The following is an 18,390-nucleotide window of genomic DNA, read 5'->3' on the forward strand; positions in this document are numbered from 1 at the left end:
AAATTGAACATCCATATTTAAAAAAAAAAAAAAAAAAAGATAAAGCAAAGATTAATTCTTTCAAACCACAAAAACAAATGGTTTGTAATCAATCAGACCGTGTCAAGCTTGCAAATAAATTTATAAAGCAATAATGACAGAAAAACTCTGGTTTCCTACCATTGCTTATTTTTTACTTTCTTTAAATGACATATTGCTCTTTTAAATATTAAAGAGTATGTCTTATACAATCCTAACCGGTTAAAATATTGTAAAGTGTCTGCTCCTTATTTGTTAGACATATTACTATCTATTATTTTTTCTTCAGTCTACGAAGTAGGAACTAATGGTTTTCCCGCTTTGCCAGTACGTTATTACCCTTAAAAGGAAAGTAGTTTTCTATTTTATATAAATCACTTCTGCAATAAAATAAAAAGAACGATTCAAATAAGTTACCTAAATCAATGGTTAGATGCGTATCCAAGGTGATTTTGTAGTTTTCTATTTATGTGAATCAGTTTCGCAATAAAAAGAAAGATTCAAACAAATTACCTAAATCAATGGTAAGATATATGCGTATCCAAGGTGATTTTGCGCAGCTTTTTTCTGAAAAGGCTTTTGTTAAAATAAAAGCTTTTATAAGAAATTGTGTATATAACATGATTTTGAAACATAAAAAAATTATAATTTGCGATTCTTTAAACTATAAGCCCACTTATATATTGTAAATATGAAAAATAATATTTCTAAAGCAACATGTTAAGATCAAGAGTGCCAAATTTGATACGCAACGCAATAAAAAAGTGGTCAATATAACAAATGTATTGTTTTTTAAACTTATAGATCTTTTTTTAAGCCTTAACTTAATTTGTTTTAAATAAAATAATTCTATCGTTATCAACCAAAATTAAATAAGCCAGTTCTTAAAAAATAAACAAGCACTTTTTCCACAAAACATCTAATAGTCATAAATTGCGAAATCCAAAGTTTATTACAACACTATAAAAAAAGAGGGCTCCTATTCTTATTGTTTCCCACCACCAACTCTGGAACTGAAGAATATCCTATATATAGCCGCCAGCCTCATCGGTAATCCCTGGCGAGAAAAGAAAAAAATCATCAACAAAAAATGTCAAAATCATCAGCTTTATCAACAAATCAACAAGATGGTGGAGACCTCCGGTCACCGCTCATCCCGCCGGCGGCGGATGGATATTCAAAACCGAAGAAAGTAACGATGGATCAAATGTTGGAAAAATACTGCGGCGAGTTTGGGTGGTGGCAATTGAGACATTTCGTGCTAACGAGCTTGGCTTGGGCGCTGGAAGGGATTCACACCATGGTCATGATTTTTTCGGATCGTGAACCCGGGTGGCGGTGTTCGACGAGCCGCGGGTGCGGTTCAACGGCTAAAAGTGTGTGCGACCTTGAGCCAGGGTCTTGGGAATGGTTCGGTGGAATTGGAAGTTCTACGGTATCGGAGTTTGGATTGATATGTGGACAGAAATACAGAGTTGGTCTTGTCCAAGCCTTATTTTTTGCTGGCTGCATGATCGGTATGTTCCTTATTATCCCTTTTTCTTTTCCTATTTTTTCTGAATTAAGAAGAAATATAGAAATTAGTGTCTTCAATTATTTTGAATGGAGGAGGATAAACATAAATGCTTTTCCTTGTGACCTTTTACGCTTAAAACAACATAACACCATCTGTCCATCTTTAGAAACTTTAGCTCATGAGTCATGAGGTACATTTGTCAATAGGTGTAGAAGTCATTAGCTGAGTATTTTATGGATGGAATGGTTTATGTAAAGTTGCGTCCTAAGTAGTAGCAATAGTATATCATGAGTTTCAACTAAATTGGGGTCTTCAATTCCGAGGAGCTGCAATATTCTGAAATTGCCTTGATAGTTGGTGAAAAAACACGTATTAATACCTTATTCTTATTCTGCGGGTGGACAGTTAACTTATATATTAAATACTAGTTTATAAACATTTATAGTGATATTTTTTTATACAATTAGATTATTTGATAAGTAGGAGTACAATATATTAAAAAGTTGTTCATATAAATGAAATTAAAAATAATACAAGTAAATAACACAAGTATTTGCCACGATAAGTTAAATCTATTTTACATTATCCGTAAGTAAAAGTTTAAACGGGGATGGAAAACATATGTCGTTCAACTTGTGGACAATGTTTCTCGGTATATGCTTTTTCAATGTATTATCCGGGCGTAGCCACTTTATATATAATCTTTAGAGAACTAGTGCGCGTGCAGCTTTCACAGAGATGACCTTTTTTTTCTCGGCTGAAACATCCCTATTCACCACAAGTATCTCTATCCTGACAATTTTGTTGTTTCTTTTATCAGTTCGTACAAAGTTGACAACACCACATCCTTCTTCTTTGCTTTTTGTTCTTTTCTTTTTTAATCATAAAAAATATAAGTAGGAAAAGATTGCGTCCAAATTTGGTTGATCACGAATTGTTAATGATTAACATCAAGTATGTCGAGCTTAATTGAATGGGACACAAGCGACGAAGATAGACGACATATAGGGGTGTCAATGGTTCGGTTCGGTCGGTTATTTTATAAAATTTGTACCATACCAATTTTTCGGTTATTCTATGATGTATAACCAAAATTAGACTTTCAGAAACCGTACCAATCACGTCAGTTTCTCTTCGGTATCGGTACGATTCGGTTAATTTTCGGTATTTTTTTAGATGTCATTTAAAAGTCACTAGTAGAAGCAGAATGCAATAACATACATACTTTTATAGGATTTAGTAAAACTTTCTAGAAATTTTTACTATTTAAAGGGTGATGAATCAAGAAAACATGAAAGATGGTCAGAGTATAGACCCATCAACTATTCTATAGCAGCGTAAAAAATAATTAAACAAAGACAAAGAAAATATAAATCACACAAGTGAAAAAATATTAAGCAAGATGAGACTCAAGAATAAAGTCTATAGAAGATTAAATATTCGAAAATATAAATTTAATTCTACGAAAGGAAACATATTCAATACATTATAGTTTGCTACTCATAATCGCTAGAATATCTTATGTCTTGCTAGTGAATATGCTGTAAATAATTTAGTTTCAGTAGGAGTTGTATAATAAGTTTGAAAATTAGGATTTTAAGTTTAATTACTTGCTGGCTTGTAACCGTTTCATAATTCCAAGGCTCAAGGAAAAAATTATACTTTCTTATTTTAAATTTAATATATAAATATATTTTTTCATGTAAATTTATTCGGTATGGTTCGATATTTTTTCGATGTATTTTCATAAAATAATAAATCTATCATAATTATCGGTACGGTTATAGATTTATATAAAAACCTACGATTTTATGAAAGCAAATTCACAAGGGTCCCTCCCCTTGGTCCTTTTCTGATGGGCTAAAATTCTTCATATATGGGAAGGGAGAAAAAGGAGTTCGGAACTAAAGTAACACCTTTTTTAACTCAAACGATCAAAATAGATGCTACAAAAATTTGGGCTCAATTTTATATATAGCGAATGTATTATATGTTACCTCGTTAACGCGTAGCACATGTAATATACGCGCTATACCCCAATAAATTAAACTCCTCCTCCCTCTTTCCAGACACGATGCTCCCCTCCCCCTCACCCCTTTTTCTTATTTTTTATCCACCATTAGAGCCCACATTGGCCCACCAAAAACTCGTGTAACCAATTTCTTTGGAAAAAAATGCAAGATTCAAGGTATATTTGTGGTATAGGATAAGATTTGAGGTCGAATTGCTAGAAAATGAGGCCTACATTAACATTCCAAATTTTCAAAAAAATAAGAAATCGGGGATAGAATTAAGTCTTGAATATTTGATTAAATTTTAGTCTCTCATCTTAATAAGAAGCAAATTTCTCAACAGATTTTTTATCTCACTTCGATTACTCTTTGGACCTTGATGTCCAATTCCCTGCTAAACCTCCTTATGACTTAGTTCTTAATTGCTTCATAACTCTATAGGAGTCTCTTATATGTATTAGTCTTGTTTGTTTTCCGGGTTTATGCCACCTTTTAAGTCTTATCCAAAGAAAAGGAAGATACTAATGGGAATAGAATATACTTTTACGCCTGTATTAGAAAAACCCCATTCTTACTTTCCACACACCCGCCTAAATTGAAAGTTGAGAATATGCTACCCCGATTCGGATATTCTAGTCTCCTTGTGTGCTATTGGAAATTGGAACAGGCTGCTTTATTTTCGATAACTCACCTAAAATAAAAACAATAAAAAGAAGGCAACTATGGAACAAAGGGAAAGGTGTATATAGTGTTTAATATATTAGGGGTACTAAGTAGGATATGGACCAGATAGGTTAATATTGTCTAGTTTCTCTTGGCCAGCATCTTGCAATAATTGGAATACGGAGTACGAGCAAATGTTGTTATACTGGGACCCAGAGCACCCTTATCATAAGGAGGATCTACTTCTTTTGACATTTATATTAAGCTTATTTGTCACTTCGTATGACACGTTGTTTATTTTTCCATGCATATGACACGTGTTAGATCAACGTCTCACCACTGAAAGAATATTGTAGTATGATGCAGCACCGAATACCATATTTCTTCAAAAGTATTACTCGTGCTACTCCTTATAATAGGGTTTTTCAGTTCTTAAGAACATTACCTAATTAAGAAGTTTATGCTACCCATGTTCGCCAAAAGAAATTAATCTTTATATGCTATTTTATGTCACCCTTTTTAAACAAAATTACTTTATTACTCTCTTGTTTCAATTTAAATGATATATTTTGAGTCAATTTAATTAAATTTTGAAGTTAAATTAGATTAGTTCAACTCAATATTTTAAAATTAAAATTTAGATATGCAAAAACTATACGAAAAGTACTACAATATTAGTTGCAATTTCTCTCATGAAGATATGATAAAAAAATATTTTTAAAATATTGGTCAAACTTCACAAAGTTTAATTCTCAATAAGCGAAATATTTCATATAAATTGAAATAGAAGATTATATATTCATATAATTTAATAGAAATATTATCGCGTGATTATCTCTCAAGTTTGGAATTATTTTTGGCATGTGCTAAAATACTAATTTTCTTATTCAGTCATACAAAGGAATCGGAAGGGTTTAAGATCTCAAGTTTGGATTTATTTTTGGCATAATCTAAAATCCTAATGTTCTTATTCGGTCAAACAAATAACGGAAGGGTAACTCCCTTTGATTTGAAAAATTAACTCCTCTATTTAAGATCTTTCAATGTGGCACAATACAGAATGTAGATTGGTAATTACTTTGCTGTGTTTACAGTTACTGCTCAGAGCTCAGAGTTTGAAAATTTTAATGGGAAAATGAACAAGATATTCTCACTTTGTCGTGGAGATGGTGGTGGTACTTGAAATGACAAAATTTAAGATGTCAAAATTTTTGAATAACACTTTTAAATTAATTGTTTTCAGGTGCTGGAGTATTTGGACATCTCTCAGACTCCAAATTAGGAAGGAAAGGCTCCCTCACAATTGTTTGCATCTTAAACGCCATCTTTGGTTGTATAACAGCATTCTCTTCGGACTACTGGACCTACACCTTATTCCGTTTTCTTTCCGGTTTCAGCACCGGCGGCACTGGCCTTTGTTCTTTTGTTCTTGCCACTGAACCCGTTGGCCAGTCCTGGCGCGGCGTAGCAGGAATGTCCACGTTCTATTTTTTCTCTACTGGGATAGCCGCTCTCTCTGCCATTGCTTATTTCTTCCAGTTGTGGCGCTCTCTTTACATTGCTTCTTCAGTCCCATCTGTTCTGTTCGTTATCCTCGTACTTCCTTTCCTCCACGAGTCACCTCGCTGGTGCCTCGTTAGAGGAAAGGTAGATGAAGCCATGAAGATCATGCATAAAATCGCCATATCAAATGGCAAACACCTTCCTGATGGCGTTCTTCTTGCACTCGACAGTGAAGTGAATAATGATGATGCTCCTCATTCTCAATCCGAATCAAAGCTGGAACCCGATACCAAAGAAGCGTTAAACGGATCCCTTTTAGATGTACTAAGGTTTCCTCTAACGCGATTTCGGTTGTTCTTAGCTGTGGCTATTAACTTCTTCTGTTCCGTTGTCTATTACGGGTTGAGTTTGAATGCTGTCAACCTTGGAACCAATCTCTACCTGAACGTTGCTCTTAACGCAGTGGCTGAAATGCCTGCCTATCTTATAACCGCATTAGTTTTGGACAGGCTTGGTAGAAAGCCATTAGCAATATGGACAATGTGGTTCAGTGGAGCTTTTTGCTTGGCAGGAAGCTTGATGAAAGGTTACGGAACGTGGAAAATTGTTCGAATGGTTTGTGGAGTTTTAGGTATATTTGGTATGGCTGGGAGTTACAATTTGTTGTTCGTGTATTCGATGGAGTTGTTTCCAACTGTGGTGAGAAATGCAGCATTAGGATGTGCAACTCAGGCGTCGCAAATGGGGGCAATTTTGGCACCCCTTGTGGTTGTTTTAGGGGGTGGCATACCATTTGCAGTGTTTGGAGCATGTGGAATAGCTGGAGGGTTACTGGTAATGTACTTGCCTGAAACCTTAAACAGACCATTATATGACACAATGGCTGGAATGGAAGAAGCTGAAGCAGAGAAACCATGTATTCTAGCTTAATTTGCAGGTTTTAGAGAACTTTCTTCTTCTTCATTTTTTGTTTCAAATTTTGTTTTTAGTTTGTGAATGTTTGTACTTTATTTTGAGAAACCTCTTTTTGGATTATACTTAGAGACTTACTAATAGTATTATTCATCTTACATTAGGTATTCGTAATAATGCTAGTTCGAAATTGTGCGGTATGGCGTTGAAAGTGATTATTCTTTGTCCCAAAGAGAAGTCGTTCTTCCTCTTAAAAATGTTAGTACATCCTTTTTAATGAAAAACACAAGAAGATAAATGAACTTCTCCCAACATCTAGTTTACTTTTAAATATAGCCTACCACTTCGTCAAATTATTAAACTAACAAGCATGATTTTCACTATGCTATGCCATGTTTACGTATTTGAGATGTACTTTGAACAATTGATCGCTTTTTGATTTTCTTAATAATGATGTTACCCAGATGCATATCTAGGTGGTGTTGTATTAGTAAAAACGAACAGAGGACTAGACCTTACCTCAAATTACAACATAAATTGGTGATACCACCACCCAAAAGACCAGAAAGAAGAACAAAAACTTACAACTCCTTCTGGGACTAAGCAACAACAACGAGTAAAATCTTATAGATGGGGGGTCTGGGGAGGGTAGTGTGTACATAGACCTTACCCCTATATCTCGAGGGAGTAGAGAGGCTGTTTCCGATAGATTGGCTCAAGAAGACGAAAAGAGTCAATATATCAATACCATCAACAGAAACCACAGAAATAATAGCAACATCACAAGAATCAGGAAATATATCAGTACCGTTAAGTAATGACCTATTTCACCTAACACACCCACACACACAGAAGAAAAATAAAAGCAGCAAATTGTAAACCTCATTAGGTGATTACCTCTTCTTTAGGCCGGCAACAAAGGATAACTATATTATGATTGAATACATGTTTGGCAACATCGATTTGGAAAGTTTCGATAGGAGTAGCTAGAGTGAGATATAAGACTTCCACAGTCATGTAATAACAGTAGTATGCCGTCTGAAGAGTATTCACTTTCTCAATCTTCAAGACCTTGTATTTGTAAACCTGAAAAGAGAGTCACTATCACTAAAGGAAGGATAGTCGGGGACTAATCACAAAAAGCAAATTAAGGTGCATACATACATTGCACTCCTTTTCATTATATTCGCTGATAGCATGGCTAGCCAGTTCCATCAGTGACTCGAACTGGTAACTGAAATCCAGATATGGAGTTACTCGAGCAGCAGGAGACAAACCAGGGTGGACATCAATGTCAAAAGACTGTTAAACAAGCCAACAGTGAAGTAAACTATCCAAAGCGAAGAAAGGAGAGGGATCATAATACAATGAAAAATAAAAAAGGAGAATTCAAAGGAAGCAAACCTCGGATAGATGAACCTGACGGATGTATGAGGCCCAAAATGGGACGAACTCTTTGCGATCCTGCAAAACATTAGCGCCAGCCGGCAAAATAGTAAGATCTAAGTGTCCAAAAAGATTGCGTGACGGATCAAACACACAAGAGCCGGCCAAACATCGTCCTCCTCCTCCTCCTAACAGTATCAACTCCTTTACGCCTCCATCCGGAACAATTGGCCACTTTATACCCGACGTCACACAAACTTTTTTTCTAGCCTCTTCTCGGGTTTCCCTCCTCCTCCTTGTACAGGGAAAAATACGACATGACACGTGGCCGCTTAAAGGAAGGACACATGGAACAGAAGATAGGAATTGCCACCGAACATAGCTATTCCGCTTGTCACCGAAAGGAATAACGATCATAAAATGAGTATTACATGCTTTGCGCTCGGTAACATTTAATACATAATATTTTGCAGCATTAAAGATGATGGCCCGTTACAAGAAATTTGGCATTTATGTCTAACGTTACATCTTCGTCAATGACCCTTATAATTGACATTAAAGAATGACATGATCCTAGGACCTCCTTTCCTAGACGTAGCTATAAATAGTGCGCTCTGTTGTCATTGTAAGGAGAAGAATTTTCTGGCTAGCTTACACTACATTCTATACAACATTTTAATACAATTTTACTTTCTCGCTTTTTATCTTATCATTGTTGTGCCCAAAAATTCTGTTCCCGGACTCATTAGCTCTGTCGTTCTATCTACATTCTACGGCTAAGTATTTTATATTTCATCGGTTATTTCATTATCTTTTGGATCAAATTAATTCACTTGTCTAGAAACCCCGAATAAATTCAACTGTACCGTTTTACGGGTAAACAGTTTGGCATCCACCATGGATCCTAGACAACCATAAATTAAATTGATCCTTGCCTTTTTTACAAACGTGTTTGATTATTTTGTCTTAGCAATCACAAAAGAAATGGAAGATAACACTATTAATGGTACACGCAACTCTAAAATTCAAGGGGAACAACCTCATTTCTAGGATTCAATTAGTGACACTCGCAATGAGGGGAACAACGCCACACCGGTACATGACAGGCGGTACCCTCGATAGGTTCGGGAGGCAACTCCTGATGATGCTGATTGGGGGCATGTGGCAGATGTAGTAAGGGTTCTGTAAGAGCAACATGCAATCATTCTAGGCCATCTCACGCGGTAGGATCAGGTTATGACGGAACTGAAGCTGGCGCTATCGGGTGTCTCAAATAATGCAAACAGGCGAGATCCAGTTCCTCCTGATGTTCTCGCGAACCAGACGGCGCAGAGAGTTGATAATAACACTCCTAGGGGCGTAGTTGGCTCCGACGGGGAAGGGGGAGTCGATCCGACCTCAACAACGAGAACGATTCGTTAAAGGATGAACTTTTGCGATTTTAGAGGGAAGTAAATACCCGCATGGATCAAATCCCGGGCACACCACCAGTATTAAAAGGCCCAAACTCGAAGAAGTATATTCAATTATCGTATAAACGAAGTGCAGCCCCGGAATGAATCCCGAAGTGGTTCAAAATACCCGAAGTGCCAAAGTATGCCGGAACTTCAGATCCACAGGAGCACATTACCACCTACACAACAACAGCAAAAGGAAATGATTTGGATCCTCACAAAATTGAGTGTGTGTTGCTGAAAAAATTTGGTGAGACTCTCACGAGGGGAGCTTTAACGTGGTATTCATTATTTCTCGAGCATTCCATAGATTCCTTTGAGATGTTCGCGAATTCTTTCGTCAAAGCTCATGCCAGTACCAGAAAGGTACAAGACCGTAAGGCCGACATATTCAGGATCGCGCAGGGAGAATCCGAATTATTACGAGAGTTCGTTACCCGGTTCCAGAAGGAAAGGATGTTACTTCCAGCAGTCCTGGATGAATGGGCAGCTGAAGCGTTCACCAAAGGTTTAAATTCGAGAAGTTCGGACGCTTCTCGGAAGTTGAAGGAAAATCTGCTCGAGTTTCAAGCGACGACTTGGGCGGATGTCCACAACCGATACGAGTCGAAAATAAGGATCGAATACCATCAGGTTGGCTTTCCATTGTCAACCAAAGGACGGGAGAAGAATAGAGAAAAAATGAAAGATGATATTGACACGGATATACTGACTTTGAGGGGCCAGTTTTTGCCCTACGAACGGACAAAAGGTTGTGGCAGGAGCTTCCGGATAGCGGACAAGTTCACCATTGATAGAAGGACCGATCGTGGCCGGAACAACAGATCGCTATAGGATAGAGAAATCTCGGGGTCGCGAGATTCTTCTTACCCAAAGTTGTCGGAGTATAACTTCAACGTCAGTGCGGTGGAGTTAGTATCAACCATGAGAAATATCAAAGAGGCACGATTCCCAAGACCTATGAAATCTGATTCCAGCCAGAGGGATCCCAATTTATGGTGTGAATACCATGGCACTAACGGCCACCGGACTGGGGACTGCCGACACCTCCAGGAAGAAGTGGCAACACTGTTAAAGAATGGTCACCTCAGAGAATTCTGAGTGACCGAGCTAAAAACAATTATGATCGGAACAGGGGCAACGCGGAAACTTCGAAAGCAGGAGAAGAACTCCTACGCCAAACAATCAACATGATCTTTGATGGAAATGAAATTAACGGGGTCACCTTTTCGGCAACGAAGAAGACAAAAGTATCGATAATTCATAGTAAAAGGCTCCGGGAAGACGATATCACACTTACGGATGAAGATGCAGATGGATTACTGCTACCGCATAATGACGCACTGGTAATTTCTTTAAATATGTTAGATTTTAAAACTAAACGTGTTTTAGTGGATTCGGGAAGTTCGACTAATATCGTACAATGGAGAGTACTGGAGCAAGCTAAACTCACTAGAAGAATTATCCCACCAACGAAACACCTCGCTGGATTCAATCTCACAAGCGTGACAACCCGAGGAGAAATTTTGCTACTCACGAACGCTGAGGAAGTAATGAAGATAACTCTCTTCGAAGTGGTAGATGGAGACATGGGGTATAACATCATCTTGGGAAGACCATGACTGCACGACATGAAAGTTGTGCCTTTAACATATCACCAATTGTTAAAGTTTTTGACACCCGAGGAGATCAAATAGATAAGGGGTGATCAACTGGTAGCAAGGGAGATGAATGCAATTTCAGTCTCCAGTAGCAAAGGAAAGGAACATGCGGCATAGCAATTACCGGAATCGACACCTGCCCCCGAACCAGATGAAGTTAACCCGGGGACAAAAGAGTCGGAACAATACAAGGTACCAAGGTATTTTCAAGTACCAGAAGAGACAGATGCGACGAAGTCCACGACAAAAGAACTGGAGCAAGTTGCGTTGTTTGGAAGAATTCCTAGAAAGGAAATTCCATTTGGGAACAGGATTGCACCCGGAGCTCAAGTCTGCTTTTATCGAATTCCTTAAAATTAACGCTGATTGTTTTGCATGGTCGCAGGAGGATATGACAGGAATCCCGATAGGGGTAGCCGTACAAATGTTAAGCTTGGATCCCAACATACCTCCGGTAAGGCAAAGAAGCGCCCTATTGCTGAAGCAAGGAATAAATTCGTCAGAGAAGAGGTAACCCGTTTACTTAATATTGGTTCAATCCGAGAGGTAAGATATCCGGATTGGTTAGCCAATGTAGTAGTAGTTCCTAAGAAAAACAATAAATTTCACATGTACGCAGATTATAAGGATCTTAATAAGGCGTGCCCGAAAGACTCATTCCCATTGCCAAATATCAATCAAATGATTGATGCCACGACCGTGCACGAGTTAATGAGTTTCCTCGATGCTTATTCTGGGTACAATCAAATCAAGATGAACACAGAAGTCCAAGAAAAGACTTCGTTTATAACAAATTTTGGTACATATTGTTACAATGTGATGCCCTTCGAGTTGAAAAATGCCGGAGCCACTTATCAACGGCTCGTGAATAAAATGTTCGAAAAACAAATTTGAAAGACTATGGAAGTATATATAGACGATATGCTCGTTAAGTCTTTGAATGCAGGTGACCACCTGAAGCATTTGCAAGAGACATTCGACATTCTGAGGGAGCAAAATATGAAGCTTAACCCCGAGAAGTGTGCTTTAGGGGTCAGTTCGGGTAAGTTCCTAGGGTTCCTAGTCTCACAAAGGGGGATTGAGGTAAATCCCAACAAAATCAAGGCCATAGAGGACATCCCTGATCAATTGTCTAACGTAAAAGAAGTCCAGAGTCTCACAGGGAGATTGGCAGCTTTGAGCAGGTTCATTTTCCGTTCATCAGTACTACTCAAAAATAAAAACAATTTCGAATGGACACCGGAGTGTTAGAAAGCCTTGAAAGAGTTGAAGAAATATTTGTCAAGCCCTCCATTGATCTCAAAACCAAAAGAAGGTGAAACATTGCTAGTATACCTCGTGGTTTTAGATGTTGCGGTAAGTGCAGTTTTAGTCCGGGAGTACGAAGGTACGTAATCACCTATTTATTACATTAGTAAAATTTTAACGGGAGTAGAAACTCGCTACCCACATCTGGAAAAGCTGGCCTTATCTCTCGTAGTAGCCGCTCGGAGCTGAGGCCCTACTTATAATGCCACCCGATAGCTGTGGTGACTACTTTCCCTCTGAGGAATATCCTCTACAAACCCGAGTTCTCGGGTAGATTGGCCAAATGGACTGTCAAAATGAGGGAGTTCGATATAGAATATAAATCGAGGACTGCAATTAAGTCGCAAGTCTTGGTTGACTTTATGGCTGATTTCAGTCTGAGACTATTGCCTCTGGTGGCCAAGGAGGAAATATTGGTGTCATAATCAATATCGGGAGTTTGGACCTTATTTACGGATGGAGCTTCAAACATAAAAGGGTTCGGGTATGGAATAGTCTTGATCACGCCTTCGGGGGAAACCTTGAGGCAAGCCATCAGAACAATTCCTTTAACTAACAATGAAGCAGAGTATGAAGCTTTGATTGCAGGGCTCGAATTGGCCCGGGGGCTTAACTCCGAAATCATCAAAATCAAATGTGATTCGCAGTTGGTGGTGAATCAGGTCTATGGAATTTTTGACACCAAAGAATAACGTATGAAGCAATACGTGGTAAAAGTTCAGGCTTTATTGGCATGATTCCGAGAGTGGTCAATTACTCATATCCGAGGAAAGATAACGCAAAAGCAAATACATTGGCTAATTTGGTCTCATCGATAGAAGTCCAGGGATTAGAATCAGGAACGGTAGTACAACTGATGAACTCAGTCTTGGACAAAGATGGTTACTATGAGGTGAATTCTACTAGTTTGGTCTGGGACTGGAGAAACGAAATAATCGATTATCTCGAGCATGGAAAAATGCCCGAAGATCCCAAAGCATCAAGAGCGTTTTGCGCCAAAGCTGCATGTTATAGCTTCAAGAAAGGCCAATTGTACAGAAAATCCTTTCAAGGCCTGTTGGCCCTGTGCTTAGGAGCATCAGAAGCTAACTATGTCATGAGAGAAGTCCACGAACGGATATGCGACAACCACTCAGGTGCAGATTCTTTGGTGCTGAAATTAGTTCGGGCAGGATATTATTGGCCCCGTATGGAACAAGATGCCAAAGGCTTTGTACGAAAATGTGATAAGTGCCAACGCTACGCACCATTAGTACATTAACTGGCATAACCCCTACATTAGGTTCTATCCCCGTGTACGTTCATGAAATGGGTGATGGACAACATCGGACCACTACCACCGGCTCCTAGAAAGGTAAGGTTTCTTTTAATTTTGACTGACTATTTTTCTAAATGGGTGAAAGAAGGTCCTTATCAAAAGATCAGATAAGGTCAAGAAGATTCAACAAACAAAGTGATTATACAAAATCTAAAGAAAAGGTTGGAAGCAGCAAAAGGAAACTGGCCGGAAGAATTACCTGGGGTTCTATGGCCTTACCGAACAATGGCCAAGTCAAGCACGGGAGAAACCCCTTTCCCCCTTGTGTATGGCGCAGAAGCTTTGATACCGGTGGAAGTAGGGGAAACAACCTTAAGGTATTTCCAGGCGAATGAAGAATCGAACAACGAAGCAATGCTAATCAACTTGGAGCCGATCGAGGAACGTAGGGACTTGGCGCATGTCAGAATGGAGGCTCAAAAGCAGAGAATGGAGAGATATTATAATCGAAGAGCCAACCTCCGTTATTTCAAAGTAGGAGACTTGGTCTTGAGGAAGGTAACTCAAAACACTCGGGAACTCAACGCGGACAAGTTAGGCCTAACATGGGAAGGACCTTACCGGGTTTCAGCTATCACTGGAAAAGGATCATACAAGTTGGAGAACCGAAACAGAGAGAAATTGCCCAACAACTGGAATGTGGCTCACCTCAAAAGATATTACTGCTGACAAACAACAACCAAACGGAAAGTATGTGCTGCACTCTTTTTCCCTTCGTTAAGTTTTTTTCCCAATTGGATTTTTCTGGCAAGGTTTTTAACGAGGCAGCGATGGAAAGTATACTACGAAGACAGTAGTGATAAGATCTTTCATAACAAGGCAAACAAATAAGTTTCCACTCGGGGACGATTAGCTAATCTTTGCTTCAATAGAAAATTCCCACCGGGAAGTTAAGTTTTCTCCCAAACCGAGGTTACCCGACCGTTCACAAGCACAAACCACTAGAGGGCTGTTAGTTATTCTTTCGCTCGATAACATGGGTTCCTAAGGGGAAATAAGATATGTTGCCGAGTGAAGGATTACCTAGCAATTCATTGGTGGGATCTTCGAAGTTACAATACTTCCAGTGTTCCAATTCGCATTCTTCGCATTCGAACACTTGGGGGGGGGGGGGATGATACGAGAGTACAGCAACACTGAATGCCACGTCAACCAGGGAGCAAAAATACGGGAACATAATACATCATCGGGACCAGGGAGTGCGCAGCCAGCCCCGTAGAAACAAGTTGTACAAGATAGACACAAGTCATGGCAATTTCTTTTCTGCATAGCAAAATGCTTATGTACTTTTAAAAATAGAAGGAACTAAATGAAATGAAATCCTTCTATTTTTATCTTGTTTTTTCTTTGAACGATGAGTTAATTTTTCCATTTGAAATTTAAACAAGTACTTAAAATGTTAGTGCCGTAATGAACAAGGGACGTCCTCTTCAAGAGCACCGTAAACATAAGAGGGCCCTCTCTTATAAAAACCCTCACGTTAAAGGGTTGGTTCTAGATGAATAAATGCCTGGAATCTAGAATGCCATCGGGGAAAAATACACCCGAAGCCGCACACGAAAAAGACACAAAAAGTAAACTTGCGCAAATACTCATGGAAACCCTCACGAAAAAGGTATAATACTCGGAACCAAAATGCCTCGAAGGAAAGGCATCCGAGATTACATATAATAAAGCGCGAACAGAACAACATGCACAGAATACTTGAGCAAGTACGAAAGTTAAAGACTTGCATAAAAATTCAAACGAAAGTAAGACTCAAACGATACTTGAGCAAAAAATATGCTTTTACTTACAAGGACACGTCAAAATGATAAAGGTACAAAATAGAAAAAGAAAGAAAAAGCTAAACTGCAGCGTCTCTGGAATTAGGAGGAAGAGAAGTATCCGCATCCCCGAGAGTAGTAGATGGTTCCACCGGTGGTTCAACATTTTTCCCAGCTTAGTCTTCGACATCATCGCCTTCCATTCCTTCTTCAGTTTCCGAAAACTCGGAACCGGAATTAGAAGAACTTGGAGCATCAGACTGTGCCGGGAGTCTATTTTTTGCAGCCAACTCAAGCTCTCGGGCCTTAGCAATTTCGGCATTAATGTCAATGATACTAGTCTTGGCCTCTTCCAAGGTTTTTCTCCTCATGCTATACATGGAATACATTTTTTCAACAATGAGGGAAGCCGCTCGACACTTGAGTTCTTTTTTGAGTTGAGTAACTTCGGCGAAAAGTTTTTCCCGGGCAGACCTAGCAGATTTGAGACTAACGTTGAGCTCACAAACAGTTGAAATATAGAGGCTATTATGCTCCATAATTTTCTTGTACTTTTTTTCTAGCTGGGCATGTTTCGCCACTGCAACAACAAGCTCTTCACTTTTGGAATTTAAGGCTGCCTCCAAGTTAATCACTCTTTCAGTGCAGCCTCACGATCGGTTGCAACGAGAATGGCGTTCTGGATTTATGCCCATTTAGCCTTGGCTTCATCAAATCTAACCCTCAGCGGCCCAATTTCTTGGCTAAGGGTTACCACTTCTTATTCGCTTTGCTGCAAATGAGCCTCCAAAATAACGGCCTCGGTAGGCTTGGTTTCCAGTTCCGAGAGGGGGACAATAGCCTGGTCCCGTTCCGCCAAAGGCTGATCCCGTTTAGAAGTAAGTTCTTCCTTCTCACGAATCAGCCTTTGAAGGCCCTCAGAAGCAAGAAATTTGGCCTACAAAACAAGAAGAGGTAAAACTTAGAGTATATTTGCTCAAAATTATAAGAAATAACAGAAGAAGAAAGGAACGTACCGCTGCGGCATTATGCATAGTATTGTTCAATAAACACTCCCCCGAGAGTGTCTGGATCTTCTCCCAGTCTTTTTCTGAAGCCAAAGGCTTCAGATAGTTAGCAAGCTCCACCAGCCTCGAAATCAAGTTGCACCCGGTGGAGACCGAAAGGGTAACACTCCTCCTCTTTTGTGGTCTTCAGAAGGGGCAGCATAATTTTGCCCCAAATTCCCATGAACTAGGGACTGTGGAGGAGGGACACCTTCTTCATTGTCAGGTGCGGCCGATGGAGATGATGTAGCAGTCGCTGTTGGAATAGTGGATGAAGATATGAATCATAAAAGGAGTATTAAATTCTTTGCGCCCGGTAACATTTAATACAGAATATTTTGTAGAATTAAAGATGATGGCCCGTTACAAGGAATTTGGCATTTATGTCTAACGTTACATCTTTATTAAAGGCCCTCATAATTGATATTAAAGAAGGGAATGATCCTATGACTTCCTTTCCTAGACGTAGCTATAAGTAGTGATCTCTGTTATTATTATAAGGATAGGAATTTTCTGGCTAACTTACACTACATTCTATACAACATTTTAATATAATTTTACTTTCTCGCTTTTGATCTTATCATTGTTGTGCCCAGAAACCCTGTTCCTGGACTCATTAGCTCTGCCGTTCCATCTATATTCTAAGGCTAAGTATTTTATATTTCATATGTTATTTCATTATCTTTTGGATCAAATTAATTCACTTGTCTGGAAACCACGAACAAATTCAACTGTACCGTTTTACGGGTAAACACTCCTCCCACACAAGGTTCTCTTTGCAACTTTACAAAACCCTCAGGAACTTGATTTTGCCTCTTCACATTTGAAAACGGTTCCCATCCTACTGTCTCTAAAGGTTCTCTTTGCCTCTTCTTCAAGTATGACAGTGTCAATTCGGCCATTTATCAGTTGATGATTAAAGAGATGGGTAACCCTAAGTTTTTGGTGGAATGGAACCGACTAGAAGAAAGGGAAAATATATGTGTAATGACCCGACTGGTCGTTTTGCTTTTTAGAACCCCATTCATCTAAATAAGACTCCTCGTATGTGCTTTTACTGTTTTATGACTTTTGGGGATGGTTGTTTGGGATTTGGAAGGGTTCGGGTTGAAACCGGAATACTTGATTCCTTAAGGTTGGTAAAAGGGCTAAGTTTGTCTTTGGTCAACGTTTAAGTAAATGACCTCAAAATTGGGATTTGACGGTTCCAATAAGTTTGTATGATGATTTTGGACTTGGGCGTATATTCGAATCAGGTTTTGGATGACCCGGGAGAGTTTCGATGCTTAATAGTGAAGGTTGATTATTTGAAGGTTTTAAAGTTCTTTAAATTTGGTTGGAGTAGGTTTTGATGTTATCGAGGTCGTTTGGAATTCCTAGCCCAAGAATAGTTCCATATGGTGATTTAATACTTGCACGCAAAATTTGGTGTCATTCCGAGTAGTTTAAGTATGTTTCGGAATGCTCGGAGTAAATTAAAGAACTTGAAGTTCCTAAGTTGATTCAATTTGGTTTGAGGTATGATTCTTAGTTTTGATGTTGTTTTATGCATTCAGAGGATTCAAACGAGTTCGTTTTATGATTTCAAACTTGTCGGTATGTTTTGGCGGGGTCCCGGGTGTCAATCGGACTAGGCACGGAATAAGTTTGGACTTAGTAGCAGCAGCTGAAGCACCATGCTTCTAGTGTAACTGCACCTGCGAAGGGCTAGCCGTAGGTGCGAGCTCGCAGAAATGACCCAGGAAGAGCATCCCAGGAACCGCAGATGCGGGTGGGCGTGCGCACTTGTGAACGCGCAAGTGCGATGGACGAAACCGCAGGAACGGC

General features: G+C 39.1%; 3 protein-coding genes across 3 annotated transcripts; 2 read left to right on the plus strand and 1 right to left on the minus strand.

The window, feature by feature from the left end:
* Positions 1-951: 951 nt before the first annotated feature.
* Positions 952-6,824, plus strand: LOC104093379 (organic cation/carnitine transporter 4-like). Its single transcript, XM_009599110.4, has 2 exons — positions 952-1,535; positions 5,453-6,824. Exons 1-2 carry the CDS (start codon positions 1,109-1,111, stop codon positions 6,640-6,642), a joined length of 1,617 nt encoding a protein of 538 aa, XP_009597405.1. The 5' UTR covers positions 952-1,108; the 3' UTR covers positions 6,643-6,824.
* Positions 6,825-7,375: 551 nt separating this feature from the next.
* Positions 7,376-8,532, minus strand: LOC117276080 (uncharacterized). The gene is made up of 3 exons (XM_033655412.2): positions 8,029-8,532; positions 7,789-7,926; positions 7,376-7,710 (listed from the first exon to the last, which is right to left on the minus strand). The coding sequence occupies exons 1-3, from the start codon at positions 8,425-8,427 to the stop codon at positions 7,510-7,512; spliced, it is 738 nt and encodes a 245-aa protein (XP_033511303.1). The 5' UTR covers positions 8,428-8,532; the 3' UTR covers positions 7,376-7,509.
* Positions 8,533-13,976: 5,444 nt separating this feature from the next.
* Positions 13,977-14,420, plus strand: LOC138895555 (uncharacterized). The gene has a single exon (XM_070180257.1). It carries the CDS (start codon positions 13,977-13,979, stop codon positions 14,418-14,420), a length of 444 nt encoding a protein of 147 aa, XP_070036358.1.
* The last annotated feature ends 3,970 nt before the right edge of the window (positions 14,421-18,390 follow it).

Source organism: Nicotiana tomentosiformis, chromosome 7 (genome assembly GCF_000390325.3).
Source record: "Nicotiana tomentosiformis chromosome 7, ASM39032v3, whole genome shotgun sequence".
In the NCBI taxonomy this organism is placed as follows: domain Eukaryota; kingdom Viridiplantae; phylum Streptophyta; class Magnoliopsida; order Solanales; family Solanaceae; genus Nicotiana; species Nicotiana tomentosiformis.

What these genes read in the sequence shown, in the direction of transcription:
- LOC104093379 (XM_009599110.4), top strand. Translation starts at nt 1,109, where the DNA reads ATGTCAAAATCATCAGCTTTATCAACAAATCAACAAGATGGTGGAGAC. An exon ending in TTTTGCTGGCTGCATGATCG is followed by an intron (nt 1,536 to 5,452) that starts GTATGTTCCTTA and finishes AATTGTTTTCAG; the next exon opens with GTGCTGGAGTATTTGGACAT.
- LOC117276080 (XM_033655412.2), bottom strand. Translation starts at nt 8,427, where the DNA reads ATGATCGTTATTCCTTTCGGTGACAAGCGGAATAGCTATGTTCGGTGG. An exon ending in GTCAGGTTCATCTATCCGAG is followed by an intron (nt 7,927 to 8,028) that starts GTTTGCTTCCTT and finishes CTTGTTTAACAG; the next exon opens with TCTTTTGACATTGATGTCCA. An exon ending in ATAATGAAAAGGAGTGCAAT is followed by an intron (nt 7,711 to 7,788) that starts GTATGTATGCAC and finishes CTCTCTTTTCAG; the next exon opens with GTTTACAAATACAAGGTCTT.
- LOC138895555 (XM_070180257.1), top strand. Translation starts at nt 13,977, where the DNA reads ATGGCCAAGTCAAGCACGGGAGAAACCCCTTTCCCCCTTGTGTATGGC.